Source organism: Labeo rohita, chromosome 12 (assembly GCF_022985175.1).
Source record: "Labeo rohita strain BAU-BD-2019 chromosome 12, IGBB_LRoh.1.0, whole genome shotgun sequence".
NCBI lineage: Eukaryota > Metazoa > Chordata > Actinopteri > Cypriniformes > Cyprinidae > Labeo > Labeo rohita.
In genome coordinates, this window is record NC_066880.1 from 196,181 (window position 1) to 224,038 (window position 27,858).

Below are 27,858 nucleotides of genomic sequence, written 5' to 3' on the forward strand. Positions count from 1 at the left end.
TGGAACCGTCCAATCAGCGGCGGCGCGTTTGATCACGTGCTCGTGACGGTGCGCGAGAAGCTGGTCGTTTTTATTTTGTAAGCGCCGCCATTAAATCCGCATCTAAATCAACATTCAGAGATTAGAAACAGCATTCATCGACATAAAAACTTCATTCCACGACCGATATAAAGCTAAGAGATTAAACAACACAATGGAGGTCGAATAACAGCTCTAAAGAGTGACTGAGGTGATTTAAGTGTCGTTAATGAGGAGATGCGCGCGGAGCGATGTGAGTGTTTACATGTTTCAGCAGTAATATCTGTCTGTCCGAGTACTAATGTCATTTATTCATATAGTAATGTCAGTGCTGAGAGGGACGAGTGCCAAAAAGAGCGATAACACTGCCAGTGGTGCGAGATATTAGTAATAACATCTGTACTGTCACATATGGGTGTCAGTAAATAATAACAGTCAGTGCTGTGACACACGAGTATCACTTATAACATTAATACTGACACTAGCATCATTAACACTGTCAGCACTGTGAGAATTAATATTGAGATGGGAGTATCACTAATATTAATACCGTCAGATACGAGTATTACTAATTACATTAGTACTGTCACTAACAACGTATATTGTCACTACTGTGTAATACGAGTATCACTAATAACATTAATACTACAAAACGAGTTTCAGTAATAACAGTAATACTGAGATACAAGTATCACTAATAACGTTAATACTTTGAAATTCGAGTGTCACTAATAACTTTAATACTGTGAGGTGAGTATCACTAATAACAGTAACACTGAGATGTAAGTATTGCTAATAGCATTAATACTGCGAGATACAAGAATCACTTGTAACTAACAATGTTTATACTATCACATTTACACTGTGCCATGAGTATAACTAATAACATTAATACTGTCTGTACTGTGGCTATCAACAATATTCATACTGTCAGATATGAATGTCAACAACATTATTAATCCTCTCAGTGCAGCAAAATACTAACTAACAATATTATTAATACTCCAATGTTACATCAGTGACATTATAATTGATCATATTTTTAACAGTGTTAATTATATTTGACTAGAGTGAAAAAGATAGAAAGTTGTGAGTGTTCTGTGTTCTTTTCTGGATTTCTGACATGTGTTGTTTTATTTTTTGTTTGCAGATTGCTGTCTCCGTATCAATGTGTGACCCTGATGTAAGTGTGTGTTGTTGAGTGAGCGAGCGTGTGAGTGAGTGTGTGAGCGAGCGAGCGAGTGAGTGAGCGTGTGAGTGTGTGAGCGAGTGATTGTGTGAGTGTGTGTGTGTGTGTGTGTGAGCTGATCCATCATGACAGAGCTGAGTGTGAAGTGGTCGTGTGAGTACTGCACATATGAGAACTGGCCGTCTGCTATTAAATGCACCATGTGTCGGGCGCAGCGGCCCAGCGGAACCATCATAACGGAGGAGCCATTCCCGAGCAGCACCGACCCGCACGCCGGACGCCAGTGGGACCTCGTACGCGACGACAGCCTGCTCATCTGCCCCGATTCCAGCGCCCGACCCCGCGTCCGCCCGGCCGAGTCCTCCGAGAACAGCGGGAAATGGTCGTGTCAGGTGTGCACCTACCTGAACTGGCCCAGAGCGATCCGCTGCACCCAGTGCTGCAGTCTCCGGCAGCGCGTGTGCAGCCCCACGGAAACCCCGCAGACGTCCGGGACCGGCCGGCGCCCCGCGACCGTCCCTCCGGTCGATCCGTGCGAGGAATACAACGACCGGAACCGACTCAACACGCGGGCGCAGTGCTGGACCTGCTCGGCCTGCACGTACGAGAACTGGCCCAAATCCTCTCGCTGCGTGGTGTGCGACCATCCCAGACCCAACGACGTCTTTCAGCCGCGCGATCCCGACGAGTCCTCGTCTGTGATCAACGAACAGGACCGCGGGCGAACGCGGAACGTATGCAGCGGGGCCCAGCGGCACTCGCCGACCTCCTCTAAACGCGAGGCGGAGCTGCAGATCGAGCTGGCCGCTGGGGCTCAGAGCGGTAAGGAGGAGATAGAGATGGACTTCAAGAAGCTCAAACAGATCAAGAACCGCATGAGGAAAACAGACTGGCTGTTTCTCAACGCCTGTGCTGGTGAGTGCCTCTTTACTTGTCTTTATACACTGAAGGCTGCTCTGTGCCAGCCCAAAATTCAGTGATAATACAGAACGTTGAAGCCAGAGTGAATTATGCCTGCTCTGACCCTTCTTAGCCTCTAGCATCACAGTACACAGCTGTAATTGTGTAAATGCATTCATGCAGTCTCTGAGCAGCATGTGTACAGACACTTAAAGGCCACGTCAGAAGCGCCTCTGTGCCGCCTTTGAAGTGTAGATTTGGCATTAGTCTCGTATTGCCAGACTTTTGTGTTAATCAGAGTAAATTCCGCTGCAGTGTGGAGTTTATTCTACCCAGGAAATGTTACATGTTAGTTTACTTTTGGCAGATTATAGGGCCATTTCATGTCAACTCAACCAGAGGTTCAAATGTTTGATGTTGCTAATATTTTTTTCTGAAGAAAGATACACATGTATAGTGATGAAAGCCAAAATATTAAATGTCATAGATGAATATTTACTGAGTAATCCAGTATTTTGTAGAGGGGGTCAAAATGTCAGTGTTCACCTGAGATTCAAATTCAAGTTACAGGGGGTTCAAAATGACTTCAGAATGATGGCAGCATCATAATATTATTTTCACACAGAGATTGGTGGCTCTACTAATAAAATCTGTTGACTTTTGCAGTCTTTGCTGCATTATGTGCCAATGATGACCATTCAAAAATTGGGAAACGGCACATTGGGAAACATTTCTGAAATTTGGTGACCCAGTAGTCATGCAAGAATGGTTTCAAAAATAGATTTCAAATTAGTAATAAGGTTCAACATGACACTCAACATCCTAAATCTCAATAATTTGATGGTGTGAACCTCAGACTTCTTTCTCACATCTGGTTCTTGGTTTCTGGATGGTCTGTGTGTGTTTCTAGTCATATTGGAGTGTTTGTGTTCGGGAAAGGTCAGAGAACAGAGTGACGCCGTCGCTTTTCCTCGTGTCTGACGTCTGAGATCATCTTCAACAGACAGAACTGACCATTGTATTCCAGCAGCAGAGTCTCGCTGTGTTTCCATGCGGTGATGTCATCGCGATGATGTCATGTGCGGCGCTTCATTGTCTTTTGTCTGCGCCGATGCTCGTGCCGCCGGACTCGACGACTCGTGAGCTTCAGCGTTTGACTAGATCACATCGTCTACTTAAACGCTGAAGGTCACGAGTCACTGAGTCTGTGGATAAAACGACTGACACAACAAATGTGTGTGAGACGTCTTTTGTGTTGCCGGTGATGTTCACGTAGCCGGATTGATTGTAAACGTGTTAATCGTCATGAAAACACGGTCAGGTAGTGAGACGGGCCTTATTATTATTGCAATTATGTTTATGCACTTATGTACTGCATTCAAGCTGTACTTTTCATCAGTTCATGCATTTCGTGAGAATTGAACCCACAACACTGGCTTTGCAGGTGGCATCATCTACTGTTTGAGCTACAGGAATGCTTTATTCATTATTCATTATCTGTTATTATTAAATATTCATCATGTGTAATGTTTTTAACTGTTGTAGTTTAATAATTATGTGTAGTTACCATTGTGGATAAAAACAAATAGAACAAACATTAAATATTAGTAATATTGTATTGCACATAAATTTATAGTTTACGAGGTGAATAAACACACAATTCATCAGAATGTGTTGTTTAAGTCTTTCTCATCAGTCATCCCATTAGCTGTAAATGCTGATATGATTGAGACGCTGTTATAAATATCATGCAGCAAAACAAGAAGTAAATACACACGTGTGACTGTGACCTTTACACGGATTCAGAAGCATCCGAACGCTGCGCATGTGTGTCAGTGCTCTCGTGTTCTGGGTCAGTCTGGCATGTGGAGATCTTCAGACAGCTGAGGTGTTGTGCCACTGACCGGCACATGGACCGACCACTTCAGATCACGTTAACCAATCTCTATGCCTGGTTCGTAAACTACACACGTGCAGCGAGTCACTTCTGTCCTGATAAAGGTTTAGCTCGCGTCATGTTTGGAGAAGCTCCTCATGAAGACTCCAGATGTAGTTTGTGTTTGTTCCTTCATTGAAAACAGTAAAGATTTAAGTAAAGATCCTAGTGTTCCATTAAGATATTTTGTACATTTCCTACCATAAATGTCAAACCTTAATTTTTGATTAGTAATATGCATTACTAAGAACTTCATTTGGACGACTTTAAAGGTGATTTTCTCAATATTTTTTGTTTTTTTGCACCCTCAGATTACAGATTTTCCAATAGCTCTATCACAGCCAAATATTGTCCTATCAAACCATACATCAATGGAAAGCTGATTTGTAACTGGACCACAAAACCAGTCATAAGTGTCAATTTTTTGAAATTGAGATTTCTATATCATCTGAAAGCTAAATAAATGAGCTTTCCATTGATGTGGGGTTTTTAATGATAGGACAATATTGCCTGAGATACAACTATTTGAAAATCTGAAATCTGAAGGTGCAAAAAACAGTTCTTAGCAATGCATATTACTAATCAAAAATTATGTTTTTAATATATATTTATGGTAGGAAATTTACAAAATATCTTAATGGAACATGATCTTTACATAATATCCTAATGATTTTTAGCAAAAAAAAAATTATAATAATTTTGACCTCTACAATATATTGTTTGCTATTGCTGCAAATATACCCGTGCTACTTAACACTGGTTTTGCGGTCCAGCGTCACATTTATTCAGCTTTCAGATGATGTATAAATCTCAGTTTCAAAAAATTGACCCTTATGACTGGTTTTGTGGTCCAGGGTCACATGTGAGAGCTGACCCGCTGCTCCTGTGTGTGTGTAGGTGTAGTTGAAGGCGATCTGTCTGCGGTGGAGGCCTACAAGTCCTCAGGTGGAGACATCGCGCGTCAGCTGACCGCCGACGAGGTGCGTCTGCTCAGTCGACCCTCAGCGTTCGACAGCGGCTTCACTCTCGTTCACCTCGCCATCCGCTTCCAGAGGCAGGACATGCTGGCCATTCTGCTGACCGAGGTGTGTGTGTGTGTTGTTCCCTGATTGGGTGATGACTGAGTTTGTGCTGCTCTGATGATGTGAAGTGCGTCTGATTGCTTGTGTTTGTGTTTGGCAGGTTTCCCAGCGGGCCGTCAAATGCATCCCAGCGATGGTTTGCCCTGAACTGACGGAGCAGATCCGCCGGGAGATCAGCGCGTCGCTGCACCAGCGCAAGGGAGACTTCAACTGCTACTTCCTGACAGACCTCGTCACGTTCACACTGCCGGCAGGTGGGAGACACACGCACACATTATATACGTGTATTTGATAGGAGTTTTTCTTAAATGAGCTAGTGTCAAGCTCTCAGAGCTGCTCTGGAAATGAAGCTCATGTGCTCATATAGTGAGAGACAGACAAGCATCACACGTGCAGATTCACATTTACACAGCAGTCACAGACACCAGTGCATATCACCATTTCAGTCTGATTCACTCTACAACTTTTGGTTTATTCATTAAAATATTCCACAACATTCCATGTTATACAGTAGATGATGCCTTATGACGGGATTCTGTGATTTTGTCCACATTGTGGAATTCATTATCACTACTGAATCCAGTATCACGTGATGATTGATGATTGCTGTATGAACACACGTGTGGATGTTTTGAGTTTGACTGTTAGTTTCTTCATTTGACAGATATAGAAGATCTGCCTCCTGCCATTCAGGAGAAGCTTTTTGATGAAATCCTCGACCGTGACGTTCAGAAGGGTAAGATGTGAGAGGCTAGTGCATTACAGCAGCACATGTATGTGTATGTTCTGACCGTGTGTGTGTGTGCAGAGCTGGAGGAGGAGTCTGCGGTCATCAACTGGTCTCTGGAGCTGGGCACACGTCTGGACAGCCGTCTGTACGCTCTGTGGAACCGCACCGCTGGAGACTGTCTGCTGGACTCTGTTCTACAGGCCACGTGGGGCATCTACGATAAAGACTCTGTGTTGAGAAAAGCTCTACATGACAGTTTACATGACTGCTCTCACTGGTGAGACACACACACACGTGCAGGATCTGATAGTGATGTGTGTGAAGTGTGTTCATATGCACAACATGGACAGATTCTCTTGCTGTATCATATTTGGATCCGTGTTTTGTGTGTGTGCAGGTTCTACTCACGCTGGAAGGAGTGGGAATCATGGTATTCTCAGAGTTTTGGGCTTCATTTCTCTCTGAGAGAAGAACAGTGGCAGGAGGACTGGACCTTCATCCTCAACCTCGCCAGTCAGGTACACACACACGCACACTAGGGCTGGGCGATTTTTTTATCGATTAATTCAAATTTAATGTTTTGCCACGATTTTATTTTTTAGAAATCGAAGAATCACGATTTTGAAAAGAAATATTACCAAACGTTAGAATTAGACACTTCGATAATACGCCACTGACAGCAATAAAGAGAAAAAAAAGGATCCAACCGCATGTAGGTACACGTAATTAACCGCTCACGTGTGACGCGCACATATTGTTCACACAGAATGCACTTTTGTGTTGACAAAGATGGGATGCAGGCAGTGGAATAAGAAAAACATGTAAGGAAATGGAAGTGAACTTCTTTTAACTTGCATGAGAAGCTGCAAGAGATGCGAGCGCAGCAGTCAAACACGCCCATGTTTACATCAAATAAACAACAGAAAAGCAGCGCAATCAAAAAAGAAACCTGATATTTCATGTTTGCATCGTGGTGTCAGGCTGACAGCTGCTGTTCATTTTTTCATCAACCTTCTGAAAACCTTCTGATCGCCTAGCCCTACATACAACACAAAGAAGGTTTTGATGCAAAATATGCTTTATTCTGCCACATTTAAGTTCTTTTTTTTGAGTTCTTAATGCAGAATTTAAGCATCCTTTATGTAAAAATGTAATTTTAAGCAGTTCTTGTTTTTTTTTTTTCTTTAACTTTGGGTGAATATGATATGCTCATGTTTTTGTCTGGTTTTATGAGGCTCACTCTATTCTGATGTGATTCATAGAGGTTTCACCCTGATCTCAACTAGAAATAGCTTCAGAATAGTGTTTTAAACACAGGAATTAAACATAGGAATTAGGAATTGAACTGGAATTAAACACACACTTCACTGGCTGTTGTCATAGTAACAAATCAGTTCTTAAATCCTGTAATCGATGCTTTGAATGTTTATGAATCACATCAATCTTCCCATTTTCTGTGGCTGCAGCCCGGAGCGAGTTTGGAGCAGACTCATATATTTGTTCTGGCTCATATCCTGCGGCGGCCCATCATCGTTTACGGAGTGAAGTATTACAAGAGTTTCCGTGGGGAAACTTTGGGCTACACTCGATTTCAAGGTGAGACGATCACCAGAGCTTTTTATTGTCACATGCACAGCTGAAGTGTGGCTCACCGTCGTGTATGTGTGTGTGTGTGTGTCCAGGTGTTTACCTGCCGTTGCTATGGGAACAGAGCTTCTGCTGGAAAAGTCCCATCGCTCTCGGTTACACGAGAGGTCACTTCTCTGCTCTGGTTGGCATGGAAACCGACGGCTACGATAATCGCGGCGCAGGCGCCAACCTCAACACCGACGACGACGTCACCGTGACGTTCCTCCCGCTGGTGGACAGTGAGAGGAAACTACTGCAGATTCACTTCCTGTCAGCACAAGAGGTGAACACTTCTGCTGAGTAAAGCGTTGATTAGATGCAAAAATTTCCTGCATTTATCCAGAATCTACATTGCAGATCTTTTATACTACCGTGGATTTTTCACAATAAAAGATCATTTATGGGTCATTCCGTGTCAAATCAACCAGATTTTAAAAACTTCCCTGGCTCAAATTTTTTATTTTACTAATGTTTATTCTGAAGAAAGATACACATGTATAGTGATGAAGGCCTAAAAGTTAAATGTCATGGATGAATATTTACGGAGTTATCCAATATTTTGTAGAGGGGGGTCAAAATGGCAATTTTCACCTGAATCAAGTTACAGGGGGGTTAAAATGACTTCAGAAAGATGGCAGCATCATAATGTTATTTTTACACAGAGATTGGTAGCTCTATTAGTAAAATCTGTTGACTTTATCAATCTTTTTTGCATTATGTGCCAGTGGTGACCATTCAAAAATGGGGAAACCGCACTTCTCATGTGTTTTCCCCCAAAGTTTGCATGCCTGTAACTCAAGAAATATTAAAGATATCTTAATTCCCTTTTAGCTATTGGGTCTCAACAAACTTTCCTTTTGGCATCTTCATTTTTAAGGCCCTATGAGATTCGGTTCCAGAGATATTGGAAATTGAATACGGCTCCAGGAGTAAATCTGTAAAATGTACACATTCAGTGGTCAAAAACCAAATGTGGGTCAGTTTGCAAAAATATGAGACTTCTTTTCTGTTAAAGAGGAATGTCTGAAGAACAAATAATGTTAAAACTAGAGATGTATCTCGTTTCTTTCTGTCAAGACTATAAACATGTCTGAGTGCCATAAATATTCTTTTTCCAAAGTACACATGCCTGTAACTCAGTAAATATTAAAGATCTCTCAATATGATTTTAGATTCTAGTTTTTCCATAAACATTTCTTTTGGAATCTTCATTTTCAAAGCCCTATATCATTCAGTCCCAAAGATATGGTTTGAAAACCAAGTGTTGGTCAGTTTAAGGCCCCATATCTCTGGAATCGAACCATGTAGGCCAGGTGTGTCAAACTCTGGACTGGATTAGTTGGATCAGGTGTGTTTAATTAGGGTTGCATCGAAACCGGAGTTTGACACCCCTGATGTAGGGCCTTAAAAATGAAGATGCAAAAATGAAAGTTTGTTGAGACCCAATATTGAAAAGGGCATTAAGATATCTTTAATACTTGAGTTACAGGCATGCAAAATTTGGAGAAAAACTTGAAAAGTGCTGTTTCGCCATTTTTGAATGGTCACCATTGGCACATAATGCGACAAAGATTGTTAAAGTCAACAGATTTTACTAATAGAGCCACCAATCTCTGAGTAAAAATAAGATGATGATGCTGCCATCTTTCTGAAGTCATTTTTACCCCCCTGTAACTTGACTCTGAATCTAAGGTGAGAATTGCCATTTTGCCATTTAGTGGATTAGTCAGTTAATATTCACCCATGACATTTAATATTTTGGCTTTCATCACTATACAAGTGTATCTTTATTCAGAAAAAACATAAACTGAGCCGGGGACCTCTGGTTGAGTTGACACGGAATGACCCATATGTATTAAAAAACAGTGTGAACGCATGACTCTCGCAAGTTGTTCATCTGCGTTTGCATCGATCAGGGCTTTAGACTGACGGCTGATGTGTGTGTGTGTGTGTTTTCAGATGGGCAGCGAGGAGCAGCAGGAGCGTCTGCTCAGGGACTGGCTGGACTGTTGCGTGACTGACGGCGGGATGCTGGCGGCGATGCAGAAGAGCAGCCGACGCAGACATCACCCGCTCATCACGCAGATGCTGGAGAAATGGCTGGACGGATACCGGCAGATGCGGCCGTGTCCCGCGCTCTCCGACGGCGAGGACGAGGAGGACGACGAAGACGAGTGACCGCCCGAAACCATTTCAACACTGTTTTACAGACGCCCTCTTTCCCAGAATGCAACGCGACCCCCGCCCCCCCAACGACAGCGAGGGCTTTGTGTTTCTTTGTGTTTAGTCAAATGAATTTTGTTTTTTGAATTTCTCTTCGGCGAAACCGTACGTTTGTATCCCTCGTACGTTAGACGTGCTGCATGCGGCTCTTTCGGTATGGAATGATGAGAATAAAAGAGCGTATTAAATGAGCACTTACACAAAGCACATATTCTTTAGAGGGTTTGAATCTGATCGCAGGAATCAGAGTTTATGATTTTCTCACACTAAACGATTCAGTATGAAGACGTGCACATTTCTCACCAGTGTTTCTGTTCCTTCCGTTCTTTGCTCTCGCTCCGCTGCCCTGCAGCGACACGTGTGCGTTTGTTCATTTGATTGTATTTATTTATGTCTTTCCTCCCTCTCTCTCTCTCTCTCTCTCTCAGTGGATACTGACCCTTGTGTTACAGACATCAGACTCTTGTACTGTGAGGAAAGACATGAAGACGCCTGTAAGAGTTTACTGACATGTTGACCCTGTGATCTGGTACCTCATTTGTGATGTCAGGTGATTCCGAACAAGAGGAGAGCGAATCACACGGCTTTAACATTAAACTAAAAACACGTCTGCTCTCTCATCTTCTGTCTGACTCGTTTTTTCCTGTGCAACTGAAAATGGCTAATCGCTGCAGCAGAATTATTATTCCACAGAAATGATTTACCTTTTACTTATGGGTTTTAAAATGATGCCCCTCTTTGTATTTGTATAAAAAGAGTTCTTTCATGCACTGGCCAGAGTTAGAGATTTTAGAGAAACATCTTTTAGTCTAGTTTTCAGACTTTTTTTCAGAAAATGTTATTATTATCAAGTCTTTTAACAGTATTTTCTTATGTATTAAGTGATAAAAAGAGAAATTCAAAATCCTCTCTGAAAAAAACTTTACTATGTAAACAAAATTAAACAAAAATTGTATAATTTATGTAAATTAGTGCATATTTATACAGGTTCAGAAAGCTTCTAATGCGAAAAAAATCTTCATATAATCAATCAATGATAGAAGCATGGTGATATAAGTTTTTTGTTTTTTTGGGGTTTTTTTCCCAAACCCTATTCACCTGGGGTGTCTCCCAAAACCATTTTGTCCCGTAATTACACAACATATAATTAGAGTTCATCAGTGGTTAATCTGACAAAAACACGCCCGGGCATTTTAATTATTCTTAATAGTGATTCTAGTTACTCTAATACATGTTAAAATACACATACATATAAAGGCTGTACAATAAAAAAACGTGCATGTTCATGAAAGAATCAGCACTTTTGAACAAATCCTTAAGGAGTGAATCGCTGTCGTGCGCTTTTGTCAATTGCGCATGCGCCCCACTGAGCTCCGTCCCGCCAAAAGACACTGAGGAAAAGTTGTTCGTGGTCGATTTCACACACATTTAACGTGACATTTCACTGTTAAACTGTAAACGTTTTAATTTTTTTTAGTTTATGTTTCAATGTTTTTTAAGTTTCTTACACTTTATGAATTCAGACACAAAACCCTGCAGTATTTCACCACAGAGGCGCAAATGTAAGTACCGAGGAGGTTAAAAAAAATCACAAAACAATAGAACATACTGTCTAAATTACTGTCACCTGCTCTACAAATACGTGTAATGTTTTATGATGATCAGTTCTGATTCATAATGTTTTTCTCTTTCGAGTTAATGTGCAGCATATCTTTATTGACTAGGGCAAAAATACCTAAATATGAAACTGAATCACAGAATCTTAGAAAATGACTGGAACTAGGATGACATTTTGCATATGTTGTGAGAATAGCATTCGTTTGTCTTTTTCATTGTGTTACATGTGTTTGACCAGCAGACGTCCTCAGCGAATCATTTAGTGGAGCATCGGTTCAGTTGATTCAAAGTGACTCCCATCATCATGGGGAGCTACAACTACAGGGAAGGTCAAAGGTCACAAACAGGGTCAGTCAGTATTCAATTATTAAAGATCAAGACTGTGGTTAGCATTACTGAAGACGCGCGCATGATCTATAACATACGTCACGCAGTCAGACCTCACATGTGAATTTTCAAATGGTGTGATTTGAAAATGTTTAATGTTGCTGGTAAGAATACAAAGACCCCATTAAATACACAACATTTTATACTGTAAGGATGTGTAAATAATGGGATCGTACGTGTGTGTGGGCAGCTGAACTTTATCCGTGTGCTGATTCACACGTGTTACGGCTGCCTGCGCTGAAGGTCAAAGGTCAGACTGATCATCAGATGGGTTGTGAATGATCTGTGGTGGTGATCTGATCATTCTGTGTCTGCGTGGATCTGGTCTTTGATGGATTCTGGCGGTTTCAGTCCTTTATGGACTGGACGTGTGGGACTGGAGGCACAGCCTCCTCCTTCAGGAAAATCCTCAAAAACAAATGTACCCAAATAAAAGTATTGTGTGTTTACTGTTTGTTAGAGACTCGTAACATCCTATCACATGAAATTAATTAGACATTATAAGTTTAAAAGAAGCCTGGTTAAATGTACATTCACTCGCCTTAGCTTGCGTTAAGAAATCCACACTTCTTACACTACTTACGGTAGTGTAAGAAGATTTATATGTATGCTATTTAAGTTTTATATAAGCTGTGCTCCAGCAGAGCTCTGAAACGCACAACCAGGAGTCGCGCATGCGCGCGTGTCAGATTGCGCATGCGCGGTTCTTCAACACGTGTGCCGTGCACAAAACTTTTCCAAAAGAAAGTTTGACAGAGTTTATGGTGAGAACAGAACCGGTCTGACCGCATAGTGCTGCGATTAAGCGTCTTCATTCGGGTTGCTTCGGGTCGCGTCAGGACTTCGTTCGGAACGATGCCGCCAACGATTCATCAGAGTTCGGCAGCCGGTGAGTTCAGTGATTGATTCAGATCGGTTCTGATGCAACAGGTGGATTCATTACCGTCTGCCTCAACCAAATGACAGAACTCTTGTCAGTGCACAGCTCAGAGCACTGTTTATGCAAATTAACGTTTAATTAGTTCATTTTGGCATGCTAATATATTTTATTAGTATTGTTTATAGAGACGTACTAGTCGTGGTAAATGTGCATTGAATGACAGCTGATCAGGATCCAGTGCGTTGAGCTCTAAATGTGTCAGAGGACCTGAAATTTTAAGATATGGATCAGTTTAAAATGCAGTGTCGGTCTTTTCTCACTTTTCACACTGATCGCCTGTAACAGGTCACGTGTGTGCGCGTGCACATTGGTTTGTTATTGATCTGGGGCCAGTTGCATAAACTTAGCCTCTATGTTAAGACAGCGTCAGTTTTGACCCAAAGAGTAATGTTCTTATTTTTTGTCCAGTGCTAGTTATTTTACTGTTATCGACATAAAGAAAAATTTGCTGACTTACTTTTTAAAACCTGCCCCAGTAGTGACATTTTTGATGTTCTTTTTTGCAGTGCTAGTTAGTTACTGTTATCGCGTTGGATTAAAACCTGCTGACTTGATGCTCACACACAGCCCCCACCCCCACCCCCGTTACATTTGTGGGCAGGGTTGCCAGGTTTTCACAACAAAACCCGCCTGAATGCTACTCAAAACTATCCCAATTCATTTCGAGGGGGATCTCCTGTTAAAAATCGTTCCAGGGGATAAAATACGCGGCTTTTTGCCGCGGTTTTCCTGGTAAATTTGCATTTCAGGGGCTAAATATGAGGTTATTGGGGTCACTACATCCTGCGGACACCAAAATCTTCCTACAGCAACAGTGTAAAAGTAGACCAGTTTCGCGGGAAAATCGCGGACTTGGCAACACAGTTTGTGGGGTCAAAAATGGCTGGCCTACAAAAATGCATATAAACTTTATTATTACCAAATATCAGATTTTGATTGGGTATTGAATATTGCAAATATTAGAACTGATTGATTGTAGGCCTCATTAATCTGACCATATGAACCTGTTTTTGAGTAAACATTGCCAAAATGATGCAAAAAAATCATTTTTTTCACTTGCTGAAACACTTCTTTTCATTAAGGTTATTAACACATTTAAAATGTATGTGAACATTGTTATTTTCCCTTTTATGTCCATGAAGCAGTGTCTGTACTGTATTAAGTTCTATATAGGTGACGTGTGTGTGTGTGTGTGTGTGTGTGTGTTGAGCAGGAAGAGCGGCGTCTCTCCGGGACGAGCTCACGGGTCTCCTGCAGCAGAGGATTCTGGTTCTGGATGGTGGAATGGGAACAATGATCCAGCAGAGGAAACTGGAGGAGGAAGATTTCAGAGGTCAAGAGTTCAAAGATCATCCCAAGAGTCTGAAGGGCAATAACGACATCTTGAGCATCACCCAACCGCACGTCATCTACAGCATCCACAGGGTGAGTGTGATTCAGTGACCTCAACTGTGTGAACTGATGGGTTTACTGCATTATTGTCTTGTTTTCCAGTACAAATAACCTTAAATCAAGTAAAAGTGTGCACAGTCTCCTGTGAGGGCTAGGTTTAGGTGTAGGGCTATAGAAAATACGGTTTGTACAGTATAAAAACCATTACGCTTATGGAATGTCCCCATAAAACATGGAAACACAATGTGTGTGTGTGAATGTCGTGTGTTGCGTGTCTGCAGGAGTATCTGGAGGCTGGAGCCGACATCATCGAGACGAACACCTTCAGCAGCACCAGCATCGCTCAGGCCGACTATGGCATGGAGGAACTGGTGATAGTTTGATTTCGTTTATTACTTTGACATGACATGATAATGGATTATTTTTGGTTTCATTGAGTGAACTGTGATGGTTGTTGTGTTTCAGGCGTATCGGCTGAATAAAGCATCTGCGGAACTGGCCAGGAAAGCGGCTGATGATGTCACAGCACAAACAGGTCATACAGACGTCCGTCTCTGCTTATAGTGTGGTGTTTGGGTCATCAGGTGACGATGGTGGTGGTGGTGGTGTTGTTGTTGTTGACAGGTTGTAAGCGGTTTGTAGCAGGAGCTGTGGGTCCCACCAATAAAACGCTGTCAGTGTCACCATCAGTGGAGAGACCCGACTACAGGAACATCAGTAAGATTGACCGCATGTTTGAGAATGAACTCTGAACACAGATCCAGTGTGCTGCTGTTCATCACGTTTGTGTGTGTGTGTGTGTGTGTGTTTAGCGTTTGATGAGCTGGTGGAGGCGTATGCGGAGCAGGTGAAGGGGCTGCTGGATGGAGGCGCTGATGTTCTGCTGGTGGAAACCATCTTTGATACGGCCAACGCAAAGGTACAGCAGAACTGTCATGTAATCTGACACAAACCGCCTTCATCTGAACATCAGTGAGGACGTTTTTGTGTTTTGTGACTAGGAATGTTGATGATGATTAATAAAATCAAGGTTATTGTCACCCAAACTTATTTTGGATTAAAGAGAGCTCCTACAACATTATCTCGCATAAACGTGCATTATGTAAACTTTAACAAACTATTACATTACAAAAACACTTTTTAAAAATAGATTTTCATGAAATTACATGGTCATAAAATTAAATTGTGTTACCTTAATCAATGAGTTTATAAACGGTCAGTTATTTTTTTTATGTATATATTTCAGTGAATCTCATCCAGGGGCCTCGAGGTGTCTTCAAATGAATTTAAAAAAGACAAAACAAGCATTTAAATAAGCAAAACAACTAAAAATCAAGTGCTTATTTTCATTCTTTTTTTTTTTTTTTTTTTTTTTTTTTTTTAAGTAAAACATTTAAAAACAAGTCAAAAAGCTTGAGAACCACTTGTGATTTATTAGCAGTACTAAATTACTAGTTAAATTAATATTCTAAGTGCATGACATCACAGTGGAAAAGCAACAGATGATATTTGGATTCCTGTACATGCTTTTTTCTGTTATTTCTATATAATCATCCAGTGACGTCTGTGTTTCTGTCAGGCGGCGTTATTTGCCATTGACAGGCTGTTTGAGGAGTGTTATGAACCTCGACCAGTGTTTGTAAGTGTTCAGCGCTCACTTGATCTTCACGTCTGTTTCTCCTCATGAATGTGTTCATTGACAGATGATCTGTGTGTGTGTGTGTAGATCTCTGGCACTATTGTCGATAAGAGTGGCCGCACTCTCTCGGGTCAGACGGGTGAAGCGTTCATCATCAGTGTGTCTCACGCTCAGCCACTGTGGTGAGAATCAGTCTGTCACATATTCTGTCTTTTTTTTTTTTTTTTTTTTTTTCTTCCTGTCATGTCGATTTACACTTTCTAGTGTCAGTTTTTCTCGTTACAGATTTATATTTGTAAGTGTTGTATTTTCTCTCCCTCTGTCAGTATTGGTTTGAACTGTGCTCTGGGTGCGACCGAGATGCGTCCGTTCATTGAAACGATAGGAAAGAGCACTGGAGCGTTTGTCATCTGTTACCCAAACGCAGGTGAGCTGATAACCGGATGCATCTGATAAATGTTTGGAATGATTATTGTCCCATAATGCAGACTGTGTCACATACTTGTATTTTAAATAAAGTCAGTATGTTCTCTGATCTGTATTATGACTTTTTCAGGGCTTCCCAACACATTCGGAGGCTACGACGAGACCCCTGACGTCACAGCCTCTCATATAAAGGTAATGCAGCATTACACAAACCCTGTGAATGTCTGTGGGATGATCAGAATCTCTGCTCAGTCTCATCAAACACGATTTTCCCGTGTTGTTTGTGGCAGGAGTTTGCTGTGGACGGTTTGGTGAATATTGTCGGCGGATGCTGCGGAACGACACCCGATCACATCCGGTGTGTGTGAATGATTGATCCTGACGTCTCTGGATCAGAGTGTGTGAGAGTGTCGAGATTACTGAACTCAACTCTGTGTGTGTGGGTGTTTTAGGGCAATTGCTGAAAGTGTGCGTCACGTCAAGCCTAGAGTTCCTCCTACGGACGTGTACAATGATTATATGCTGCTGTCAGGTGCGTCTGCTTTTCACCTGTCATTAATTGCAATAATAATTATTGTAAATTAATAATAGTAATTGTTCAAGTCTATGCTGTTGTTTTTGTCAGGTCTGGAGCCGTTCAGGATCGGTCCGTACACAAACTTCGTGAACATCGGCGAGCGCTGTAACGTCGCTGGATCACGCAAGTTTGCCAAACTCATCATGGCTGGAAATTATGAGGTATTTTTAGGTGATATGAAGCCTGAAAATCATAACATGCAGGCAAAGCCCTGTGACAGACTGCTAGAGAACATCTGCTGCACATCAGATCAGCCAGATCAGAGAGATCTAGATCTTTTATATCCATGTAACATTCCCATATCATCATTTGTGTGTGTGTGTGTGTGTGTAGGAGGCGTTGAGCATCGCTAAAGCTCAGGTGGAGATGGGCGCTCAGGTTCTGGACATCAACATGGACGAGGGGATGCTGGACGGAGCCACTGCCATGACTCGCTTCTGTAACCTCATTGCATCTGAACCCGATATCGCAAAGGTGAGACTTCATAATAACCACGACAGGAGCGTTTAGTTAAAGTCACAAGAGCTCCAGTCTCTATACTCTATTTTCTGGAAAATAAGTGGCACTGGATCAAATTGTAATTGTTCAGAGAAAAAAAATCACAGATAAGTTGTGTATAAGAGGCATTTTATTATTATATTCAGAATTCAATAAATCAAAACACTGACAAACATTCTAAACACTATAAACTTGTAGTTTCCATCCACAACAAAAATTATAGTGCCATTCATTATAAACAGCATTTACTGTAAGTGTAATATCGTAAAGGCTTTTCTAAACTAATTTGGCACCTCAACTGGAACTACTGGCATGTGTAAATGTGATATACAAATAAACGTGCTGATCTTTCTCTCTCGTTCAGCACCAACACAAATGTGTGGCTTTACGCATGTTTTGCATTCCTGACGTTAATAGCATTATACAAGTCACAGCATGTTTCAGATCATTAAAAAAACCCTGCAACTTATATTCCAGAAAATGCTTCAATGTGCCACTTAGACTGTGGAAACGGTAAAATGCTGCAGTCGTTGTCTCGTGCTCTGGATGGGTCAGGGTTGGTGTCAGGAACCAGACTGTGGTCTGCTAATGGGTGACCCCTGAACTATCCAGAATCAATAATGAGCTTTTAGACATGGTGAACCTTTTGTCAGTGTATGTTGTGGTGCCGGTGAACCTGAGAATCTGACCCTTTGACCCCTGACCTGTGCTGCAGGTGCCTCTGTGCATCGACTCGTCGAACTTCGCGGTCATCGAGGCGGGTCTGAAGTGCTGTCAGGGCAAATGCATCGTCAACAGCATCAGCCTCAAAGAGGGCGAGGAGGACTTCCTGCGACGGGCGCGACAGGTCCGACGCTACGGCGCCGCTGTGGTCGTCATGGCGTTTGACGAAGATGGACAGGTGGGTTACCGTTTCATCCCACTGTACTGTCAGTTTCCAGTTTGATTTTGGTATTTTATTTGAATTATTTCTTATTAGAAAGTACTTATCTGATGATTGAGTAGAAAACCCCAGTAATCGTCTTTTAAGCAGGTGTATTTATTATTTTTGCATGACATTCCAAGCCTGTATGACTTTTTTTTTAACACTAAAGAAGGTATTTTGAATAACATTTGGGAATAAAGCAACATTGGACACCACTGACTTTTACTGTATGGACAAAAAAAAAAAAGCGTTTTCTCAAAATATCTTCTTTTGTCTTTTACGTAAGAAAGAAAGAAGATATTCGAGACACCTGACCTTGTTTCACTGTTATTTTGTAAGATTACACTGACCTCTGTGAGAACAAACAGCAACACTGCGTCATATGCATATTCAGATAATATTTGTGTTTATCTGAGTGCTAAAACTGCAAAATAACCTGCTGGATTTATTGCCAATGTGCTGCAAGAATACTGTTACCTGTTAATATGGCCTATGAAATACGTGACTTAAATATGTTCATACACGTGCTGTGAAATAAAGGTCATTTAATTTTTAATGCTACAGTAGCAAAAACAATTGTGAAGGTCAGAGAGACAGTTTGGTGCAAGAAACCTTATTTAAAACTTATATAAAATGAAACATGCTGACATGTAGAATAAATAATCCTTTGAATAATCTTGAAATATTTCACAATATGATTTTGAGATGAAAGCACCTGACAGCATCCGCTTGTGTATTTACCTGTCTGTTCTAGGCGACAGAGACGGATCAGAAGGTGAAGATCTGCTCTCGTGCGTATCACCTGCTGATCAGTCAGGTGGGCTTCAACTCCAACGACATCATCTTTGACCCCAACATCCTGACCATCGGCACCGGCATGGAGGAGCACAGCATGTACGCCATCAACTTCATCAAAGCCACGCGAATCATCAAGGTGTGTGGGACGGGTCGCTGACGAGCTGCTCTGGGCAGAATAATCTGTGTAGTAACCATCTGTATGTGTGTGAGTAGGAGAGTCTGCCAGGCGCCAGGATCAGCGGTGGTCTCTCCAACCTCTCGTTCTCCTTCAGAGGGATGGAAGCCATCAGAGAGGCCATGCATGGAGTCTTCCTGTACCACGCCATCAAGGTCAGTCCGTCTCCGCTCACGAGTCAGGAGTAGGGTTGGGTATCGTTTGGGGTTTTTTCGATACCGGTGCCAAATCGATACTTTTAAAACGGTACCGGTGCCAAAACGGTGCCTGAACCGATACTTTTAAAAAGCCACAAAGTGGTGGATGACACAAGAATATATTTTTATTGGACAAAAAAAAGTTCTTTAAATTGAACAATGTATTAAAAGTAAAAAAAAAAAAAAAAAGAAGTAGTAGTACTATACATTATTAAGTCAATGCAAAACACAACAACAATAAAACCTAAGCCACCTAACCCAACTACAATAATTTAACAGCTTAAAATTTCAGAAATTCTTTTGCAGAAATATGACTATATGTGATGAGATCTGGGAAAACCCGTCGGATGTCGCGGTGGGACGTTTTCAGGAAATTCGTTTTTCATTAAATTATTATTCTATAACATCTTGTCTACCATCTCTGAAAATATCTCTTCGAAATTCACTTGTTTAGTGCAGAAAAATAGACATTTATTGCAGCAAGCAGAAATGACTGTCTTTCTCCTATGTTAAGAACGCGCTGCGGAGGTGCTTTCCCTTAACTCCACAAAAACAGTTAACCTGTCAAAATAAACCACGTAACATATTTAGTAAAGGCGTATCAGTTCACATTCTCCACCAGTCCTGTGTAAAGTACGGCAAGCAAAGTTATTTATTTATGTATTTATGTATTTATTTATTTTAATATGGTGAGATGGCGGAGCACAACAACGCCGTCTAAAGTACTGCAGCTGCTCACTTAACCGATCTTACTCGTCTCAGTCTGCCCAGTTTTGGTGATGTCAGTGCCCTAAATGATGTTACGGGCTATTTCACATCCAGAGATGAAGGATCGGATGATGAAGTTACTAAAGACAGTCTGTTTTATCACAGTGCGCGAACAGTTGCGCTGCGCTCGCTTTTACTACAAGGTAGGCTGCATTATTTACTAAACATAAAATGGGTGATCAACGGAAAACAAACGTTGTCTGTTTGTCTAATGATGCAGTAGCGCTCCTAACTTGACAGACAGCTCTCGTTAAACCCGTAAAGTGAAAGTGAAAGCCGTCTCACTTTAAAGCCGTTTTTCTCAAAATCCCATTCCTAAAAATCATCGCTATCGGCCAACCTAAGATAGCCATAACGCAGGTTATGTAAAAAATAAAAGTTTTGGAAAGGGACCTGTACTCAGCTTTCATATGGTGTCAAAACCTAAAAAAGGTAAAATTTCACCATGTGTTGGGTTTTCCTAGATCGCATCACATATTTGCCGTCTCTGGCAAAATACGACACCTCTCCAGCTGATGTCTGCAAACTGTCAAACACGGTGCATCCCTCTGCTTTCAACTTTATTCCACATACCATCAAATGTTTCATTAGGTTTGACGCGTTTTCCCCTTCACACGCAACTGCTGTAAAACGTTTGCTGCACGTCGCAGTGTCTGAATCATTTCTCGTGAAATATAGCCACACTTCAGAATGTTTAGTTTTTGGCATTTTAAGTTAGACGCGTTTAACGTAGCTTGCTAAGCTAACGGCAAACCACCTGCTGCAGTCAGAGCAAGTGTAACGATAGTTGCAGCATTCATGCGCTTCTCGGATGGTCTCATTTCCAGACGATTTGTGCTTTTAATTTGAAATGTGAAAATGGATAGTAACTACAAAGATGTCTTGGATTTCTATCATCAAAGCTTTCCGACGTTCACGTGAGTTTTCTCATTCAGTAAATAAATTTTCTGATCATTCTGACACCCCATGAATGCAGTATTTAAATTTAACTAGCGATCATGCATGTTGATGAATCAATGCTTCTACATCCGTGTCATAGCACCAGAAGACAAATATTTCAATCGACAGTTCAGGCATTTAAGTGGCACCGAAATGAGGCACCGAAATTCGCGTTCTGATTCGGTCCGGTACATACCGGTCACATGGGTACCGGTGCCGTATTGGCACCGGGTTTCGGTACCCAACCCTAGTCAGGAGGTGTTTCTTACTGCAAACTCACGTGTGTGTGTGTTTAGGATGGCATGGATATGGGAATCGTGAACGCTGGTAATCTGCCGGTGTATGACGACATCGATAAAGAGCTGCTGCTGCTGTGTGAGAACATCATCTGGAACCGAGACCCAGACGCCACTGAGAAACTCCTGCTGTACGCACAGGTACAGAATCACCAACTGTCACTGGAGTCGCTCTGTAACGCAGGTCTGTGTTTCTCATGTCGTCACGTGCCGTTTCTGCTGTGGTTGACGTAGAATAACGCTAAAGGAGGAAAGAAAGTGATTCAGACGGACGAGTGGAGGCTGGGCAGTGTGGAGGAGCGGCTGGAGTATGCGCTCGTCAAGGTCAGAGCGATTGCATAATCTCATCGCATGTTATGTTTCCTGCTGATTAGAAACTCTTTTGAGTTTCATGTTAACGTGCTTTCAGACCTTCAATCTCCAAAGTGATAAAAGATCAACAGGTGTGTGTTAAAGTGCTGTAAATTTGTTCTCAGGGTATAGAGAAGTATGTGGTGGAGGACACGGAGGAGGCGCGCGCTCAGACCGACCGCTATCCACGACCGCTGCACGTGATCGAGGGTCCGCTCATGAACGGCATGAAGACCGTCGGAGATCTGTTTGGAGCCGGGAAGATGTTCTTACCTCAGGTGACAAAAATGCACTAATCAGAATCAGAAAGCGCTTTAATGCCAAGTACGCTTGCGCATACAAGGAATTTGTTTTAGTGTAATACGCTTCCAGTACACAGAGACAACAATAATAAAAAAAAAAAAAAAAGATAAAACATACACATGTAAATATAAATAGACAAAAAAATAAAATGTATGTACAGTTGTGCTATAGAGATTGAATGAAACAGAATGAGATGTAGGGATGTATTAGGATGCAGGTGGTAACAAATAAATGCTGATGATCTTACTGATTCATAGTGATGAGCTTCAGCAGCTGAAGCAGTGTTAATGTTGTTGACAAATAATTTTTGTCTGAACTATACAATAACAAAACAAACTAATTTTGAATGACAAAAACTATGACGAAAATCTATTGACATTTTCATCAACGAATAAAAACAAAATGAAAATGTTTGGGAGGGACGATTTGAGAAGAGATTCATTCAGAACAAATCTGCTGTGTGGTTAGTTTAGATGCACACATTTGAACTTTCTCAGCCTACTGATCTATCTGGCGTGACATAAGCTAGCATACATTTGCTGCATGTCTCATAAAACATTAAAAAATATCAGTATCTGGGAGTAAGAGAAGAGCAGACATGTCATTTGACGATGCAAGAGAACACAATTTACTCTTTCGCATCTCATGAATGGAGAAAGACACAAAATTATGTCGAATTGTTCGTTTTGATGAGTATTCACGTAAACAGTTGGGAAAATATCGGACGTGTATCAGTACATTGCATCAGTGCATTCGGGTTTAAAGGGACAGCAGCCTAGTTTAGTTGCTATTGTCTGTGGCATTGATGTTAATCAAGCAACAAAAGAAAGACAGAAAATCACCCACTGCTCTTGAATAAATTACTTTAGTAGCCCTCATAAACATTAATCTACATTTATTTATATAAATAAATATATCTGCTTGAAAAAATGAAGAATATGCTAAACAAGTTGTTATAAGGAATGCGTAATAAGCCTATATAACCACTGGTATTTCATTAAAAGGACCATGTTCTTGTTTTTTTTTATGAGAAGTGGTTTCATTAAATTTTAATATAAAGGCATGTTCCATGTCACAGCAGTTAAATCTGTGTCTATCATGATAAAACCTGAATTTTTAAATTTGGTCATTTTAGAGAAATGCTTAGTGAGTGCATTACGCTGTAATTAAACCCATCAGATTTTAGCTGACTAAATCTACTAAATCTATCTTAGATATTTAGTCAACTAAAGCTAGACTAAAACTAAAACAATTCAGATGACTAAAATATGACTAAAACTAAATGGCATTTTAGTCAAAAGACTATGACTAGGACTAAATAAAAATTTGCTGTCAAAATGAACACTGAGCTGAAGGTGTGGAGTAATGTAGATTATGGAGACATCTAGCATTTATTTTTAGAGTAACTGATGAATCTTTCAGGAACATGAATTAAGACAGTAAATGGAGTCATTACAGGTCTCATGTGTTTGTGTGTCTTCAGGTCATCAAATCGGCCCGCGTGATGAAGAAAGCTGTCGGCCATCTGATTCCGTTCATGGAGAAAGAGCGAGAGCAGATGATGTCTCTCTCCGGCTCTAATGAAGATGTGGTGAGAGTTCACTCCTCACAAGAAATCAGAGTGTTTTTATACTAGTGAAGCTCCATATAGATTTACACGCAAACAACCATCTCAGCCAGAGGAGCGTGATGGTCACGCATGTGCAGAATGATGCGTTTTCACACTTACGCTAGTCTGTGACTGCTCAGTCGTAAGGAAGCTGATTCAAGCTCCTCCAGACTCCAGTCAGATGTGTTTGTAATGAAGGTGAGATGGGTAATGTGTGTATTTCTCCAGGACCCGTATCAGGGGACGGTTCTGTTGGCCACGGTGAAGGGAGACGTTCATGATATCGGCAAAAACATTGTGGGCGTCGTGCTGGGATGCAACAACTTCCGGTGAGTCTGAGATTCTTATGATCCACTGCAGGAGGGAGAGAGAGAGTGTGAGTGTGTGTGTGTGTGTGTGTGTGTGTTGCTGTTGGCGTGTGATTGAGGGTGTCTGTCTGAATGCTGCTGTTAAGTGGCTCTTCAGACGCTAACAGCTGCAGGTGTTTGATGTCAGATGGTTAAACGCAGCCATCAGTCACTCTAACACGACCACAGCACCACGGGCTCATCGTGTCTGTGTGTGTGTGTGTCTCCTCAGGGTCATTGATCTGGGAGTGATGATTCCCTGTGACAGGATCCTGCGGGAGGCCATTCACAATAAAGCAGGTCAGTTTCTGTGTCTCTCGGCCGATTCTTTCCTCACTGGGTGACACTGTTCACATGTGTGACGCTCTCTGTGTCTGTAGACATCATCGGCCTGTCGGGTCTCATCACGCCTTCACTGGATGAAATGATTTATGTTGCCAAAGAGATGGAGCGTCTGGGTTTGAAGATTCCTCTGCTGATCGGTGGAGCCACAACGTCAAAGTACGAAACCCGTTCAGTGTATATCCACCATGCACTTACTCTATAAACTTCAGCCACTATGCAGCTTTTATTTAGCCATTAACTCTCATAAAGGTTGCGATCAGTTTCCATGAATTAAGTCCATTCAACATTCTGATTCAATGATTTATTTGCATCATCACTCTGAATCTATGTAATTATGAGTCTGTTCATTACACTGATGTTGTGAAACTGAAACTGCTCATTTTCAATGTTCTGTTTATCGAATGACTGAGTTCTTTTAGAGAATATTTAATTATGTATGGCAAAAAGAGAGTCACTGAAGCCACTTTACAGTAAATATACAAATACTGAAAATCATCAAATGGCTGATGTACATTAAGCTGTGCCCTAGGATGTTTATGTGATCCAGATCCCTGATTGAACATTATAAGGTGTGTTTTATGTCTCTGTGTGTTTTAACAGGACTCACACTGCGGTGAAAATCGCCCCGCGGTACAGCTCACCCGTGGTTCACGTTCTTGACGCGTCCCGCAGTGTAGTAGTGGTGAGAGGCCTGTCTGTCTGTTTTATACAGCGGCATAAATAAACATTTAAAAACGTCTGAAGATGCTGTTTGTGTGTGTGCAGTGCTCTCAGCTGCTGGATGAAGGTGTCCGTGAGGATTTCTTTGAGGAGATTCAGGAGGAGTATGAAGACATCCGACAGGATCACTACGACTCACTAAAGGTCTGCCCGTCGCATGATCATATTAATGACTCTCTTCATAAAGCAGCTCGTTTTCTAGGAAGTGAGAGCTGATGCTGATGTGTTTCCTGCAGGACAGACGCTTCTTGTCTCTAAATCGAGCTCGAGAGAAGGGCCTCCATATAGACTGGCTCTCTCAACCCAGACCAGGTATTACTACCTCAACTAGTCTCTAACCAAACTTAAAACCTTAAAACCTTGCTTGATGAATGGTGTGTTCACAAAGTGTCTAGTATCTAAGTCAGTCTTGGGTCATTTATTGGTTAGTTTAGTCCATTATAAACGTGCGTTTGTGTTGTCTCTGCAGTGCGGCCGCAGTTCTTGGGAACTCACGTGTTTGACGCGTATGACCTGCGTAAGCTGGTGGATTTCATCGACTGGAAGCCGTTCTTTGACGTGTGGCAGTTGCGGGGGAAATACCCCAACCGCGGATACCCCAAAATATTCAAAGACAAAACCGTGGGTGCGTCTGATTCACTGCAGCACCGGTGCACGGTGGGTCAGAGGTCAGCGTAGGTAATGTGTCTCACGTGTGTGTTTCAGGAGAGGAAGCGCGGCGTGTACATGATGACGCTTTGAAGCTGCTGAACCGTTTGATTGACAGCGGTGGACTACAGGCCCGAGGACTCGTGGGATTCTGGGCCGCTCAGAGTGACGGTGATGACATCCACCTGTACGCTGATGACGTCACATCACAAACCGCCACACCTGTCGCCACCTTCCACGGCCTCAGACAGCAGGTGAGATTGGACAGATGGGTGTTGTGTTGATTATTCTGAACACTTAGACTGACAGAGACCTGAAATGTGACCTATGTATAATATAATATAATATCCCGCAGGCGGAGAAGGACTCTGCAAGCTCTGAGCCGTACTTGTGTCTGTCTGATTTCGTGGCTCCGCGTGGCAGCGGCGTTCAGGATTACGTTGGTCTGTTTGCAGTGTCTGTGTTTGGAGCGGAAGAACTCAGTCAGAAGTTTGAGCAGCAGGGAGACGATTACAACAGCATCATGGTCAAAGCACTGGCGGACCGACTTGCTGAGGTACACAATTCATAACAATATACTAAACAATATAAAGAGATCTTTTTCAGCCTCTTGAAGATACAAATATCAGTGTGTGTATGCGGCAGGCGTTCGCAGAGGAGCTGCACGTTCGTGTGCGCAGGGATCTGTGGGGTTACAGCAGCGAGGAGGATCTTCCGGCGTCTGACCTGCACCGGCTGCGCTATGAAGGGATCCGTCCGGCCGCAGGATACCCCAGCCAGCCCGACCACACCGAAAAGCACACCATGTGGAAACTTGCAGAAATACAGGAGAAAACCGGTGAGATGCAGACAGGGGTTTAGACTGGCTGCGTTTGCTTACTGTATTCCCACTGGTCGTCTTTCTCTCATCTTACTGAATTGTGATTAGCCGTCTTTAGACTGCACTGATGCAGTTGTCTATCTACGCTGCATAGTATTATTATTATTTAATATTACTACTATTATTAGTCTGGAATTTTGAATTTTAGAGTGATTTTAAAGTTAACACACGGGCTGTGAATTGAATCCAAAAAGAATTGATTCTGAGGCTTTGGGAATTGAGAGACAGTTCCAATGGATGGGATTGATTCCATCAAGGGAAATCAAGTTGTCTTTAAGAGGCCTTTTCAGTTTAGAGCTAAGCATTAATTCACTTCTCGCTCGCTAAAAGTTACTGGGAGTCTGATTAAATTCCACAAAATTTGGTGAAATGTACAAAGAGGTATCTTCATATTTACAAGCTTCTTATTAGGCTCTTTCTATGATAACGTTTACATTATTAATTGTACAGTTTCCTCCAATCTTTTCTTTAAAAAAAATAAAAATGAAAAAACAAAAAATTGACTCAATTCAAGAACCAGGCAATGAATGTTTGTGTGCTGTGCTGATCTGAACGTGTCTCCGTCATGAAGCGTCTCAACGTGTCTCTTCGTGTTCTTCTGCAGGCATCAGTCTGACGGAGTCTCTGGCCATGACTCCTGCTGCGTCCGTATCTGGCCTGTATTTCTCCAACCCCAAATCCTGCTATTTCGCTGTGGGTAAAATCACCAAAGAGCAGGTATGAACCTCACGTTTACCAATCAGATCCACTAACCACACCATCCAGGCTCATCTCTAAGGGTCATTCTGTCTGAATCTCTTCCTCAACGGAAGTGCTCACTGGTCATTTTAGGAGTGGTTTATGATGCTGGGAACTGGAAGTGCAAGTCTTGGTGAGCACAGATGTTTGACCTCCATCTCTCTCTCTGTTTTTTGGTCAGGTGGAGGATTACGCCCACAGGAAGCAGATGGAGGTGTCGGAAGTGGAGCGGTGGTTGGGTCCGATCCTGGGCTACGACACCGACTGACACTAAAACGCTCTGATCAAGATGACGCTGCAGGAAAAATTCTGAATCATCAGCTGTAATGGACTGGTTTTGGCTCAGATTAGGGATTTTAATCTCAAAGGGTCCAAAAAAAACACTTTTATCTTTACACTACAGAGGTGCCATCTAGAGCGCTGCTTTTAATTACATTTCTATTTTTAATAGAACGCTGTCAAGCACTTATTTTATTTTTAGGGCCTGTGTGTTTTATAGGCTGATTTCTTAAGAGATTTCAAGAAAACAATGGTGCAAAAGACCAGCCAAATTTACAGACACCAGCAGATCATTTCTTTTAGATTCTGATTTCATCTTTTAAACTGATCAGGTTTTAGTTTCCTGAAGCCACTAGA

General features: G+C 41.9%; 2 protein-coding genes across 5 annotated transcripts; both read left to right on the forward strand.

Moving 5' to 3' along the window:
• Positions 1–25: 25 nt before the first annotated feature.
• On the forward strand, positions 26–10,327 carry zranb1a (zinc finger, RAN-binding domain containing 1a). Its single transcript, XM_051124756.1, has 10 exons — positions 26–271; positions 1,169–2,122; positions 4,941–5,128; positions 5,226–5,379; positions 5,790–5,861; positions 5,934–6,132; positions 6,253–6,373; positions 7,322–7,451; positions 7,538–7,767; positions 9,444–10,327. The coding sequence occupies exons 2-10, from the start codon at positions 1,333–1,335 to the stop codon at positions 9,660–9,662; spliced, it is 2,103 nt and encodes a 700-aa protein (XP_050980713.1). The 5' UTR covers positions 26–271; positions 1,169–1,332; the 3' UTR covers positions 9,663–10,327.
• A 748-nt stretch (positions 10,328–11,075) lies between these two features.
• Positions 11,076–27,784, forward strand: mtr (5-methyltetrahydrofolate-homocysteine methyltransferase). 4 transcript variants are annotated; one of them, XM_051124771.1, is made up of 34 exons: positions 11,076–11,269; positions 11,566–11,672; positions 13,865–14,076; positions 14,325–14,414; positions 14,509–14,578; positions 14,668–14,760; positions 14,856–14,962; positions 15,623–15,682; positions 15,770–15,864; positions 16,009–16,109; positions 16,239–16,300; positions 16,399–16,466; positions 16,561–16,640; positions 16,734–16,846; positions 17,019–17,159; positions 17,899–18,084; positions 18,863–19,042; positions 19,120–19,236; positions 21,282–21,422; positions 21,516–21,605; positions 21,758–21,910; positions 23,419–23,526; positions 23,773–23,873; positions 24,124–24,191; positions 24,272–24,392; positions 24,837–24,918; positions 25,002–25,100; positions 25,193–25,268; positions 25,426–25,581; positions 25,662–25,858; positions 25,960–26,160; positions 26,250–26,442; positions 27,089–27,201; positions 27,404–27,784. In XM_051124771.1, the coding sequence occupies exons 3-34, from the start codon at positions 13,936–13,938 to the stop codon at positions 27,488–27,490; spliced, it is 3,690 nt and encodes a 1,229-aa protein (XP_050980728.1). In that variant the 5' UTR covers positions 11,076–11,269; positions 11,566–11,672; positions 13,865–13,935; the 3' UTR covers positions 27,491–27,784. The 4 variants fall into 4 exon arrangements, with proteins under 4 accessions (XP_050980728.1, XP_050980729.1, XP_050980730.1 ...); XM_051124772.1 differs by lacking the exon at positions 11,566–11,672; XM_051124770.1 differs by lacking the exons at positions 11,076–11,269; positions 11,566–11,672 and adding an exon at positions 12,386–12,600.
• The last annotated feature ends 74 nt before the right edge of the window (positions 27,785–27,858 follow it).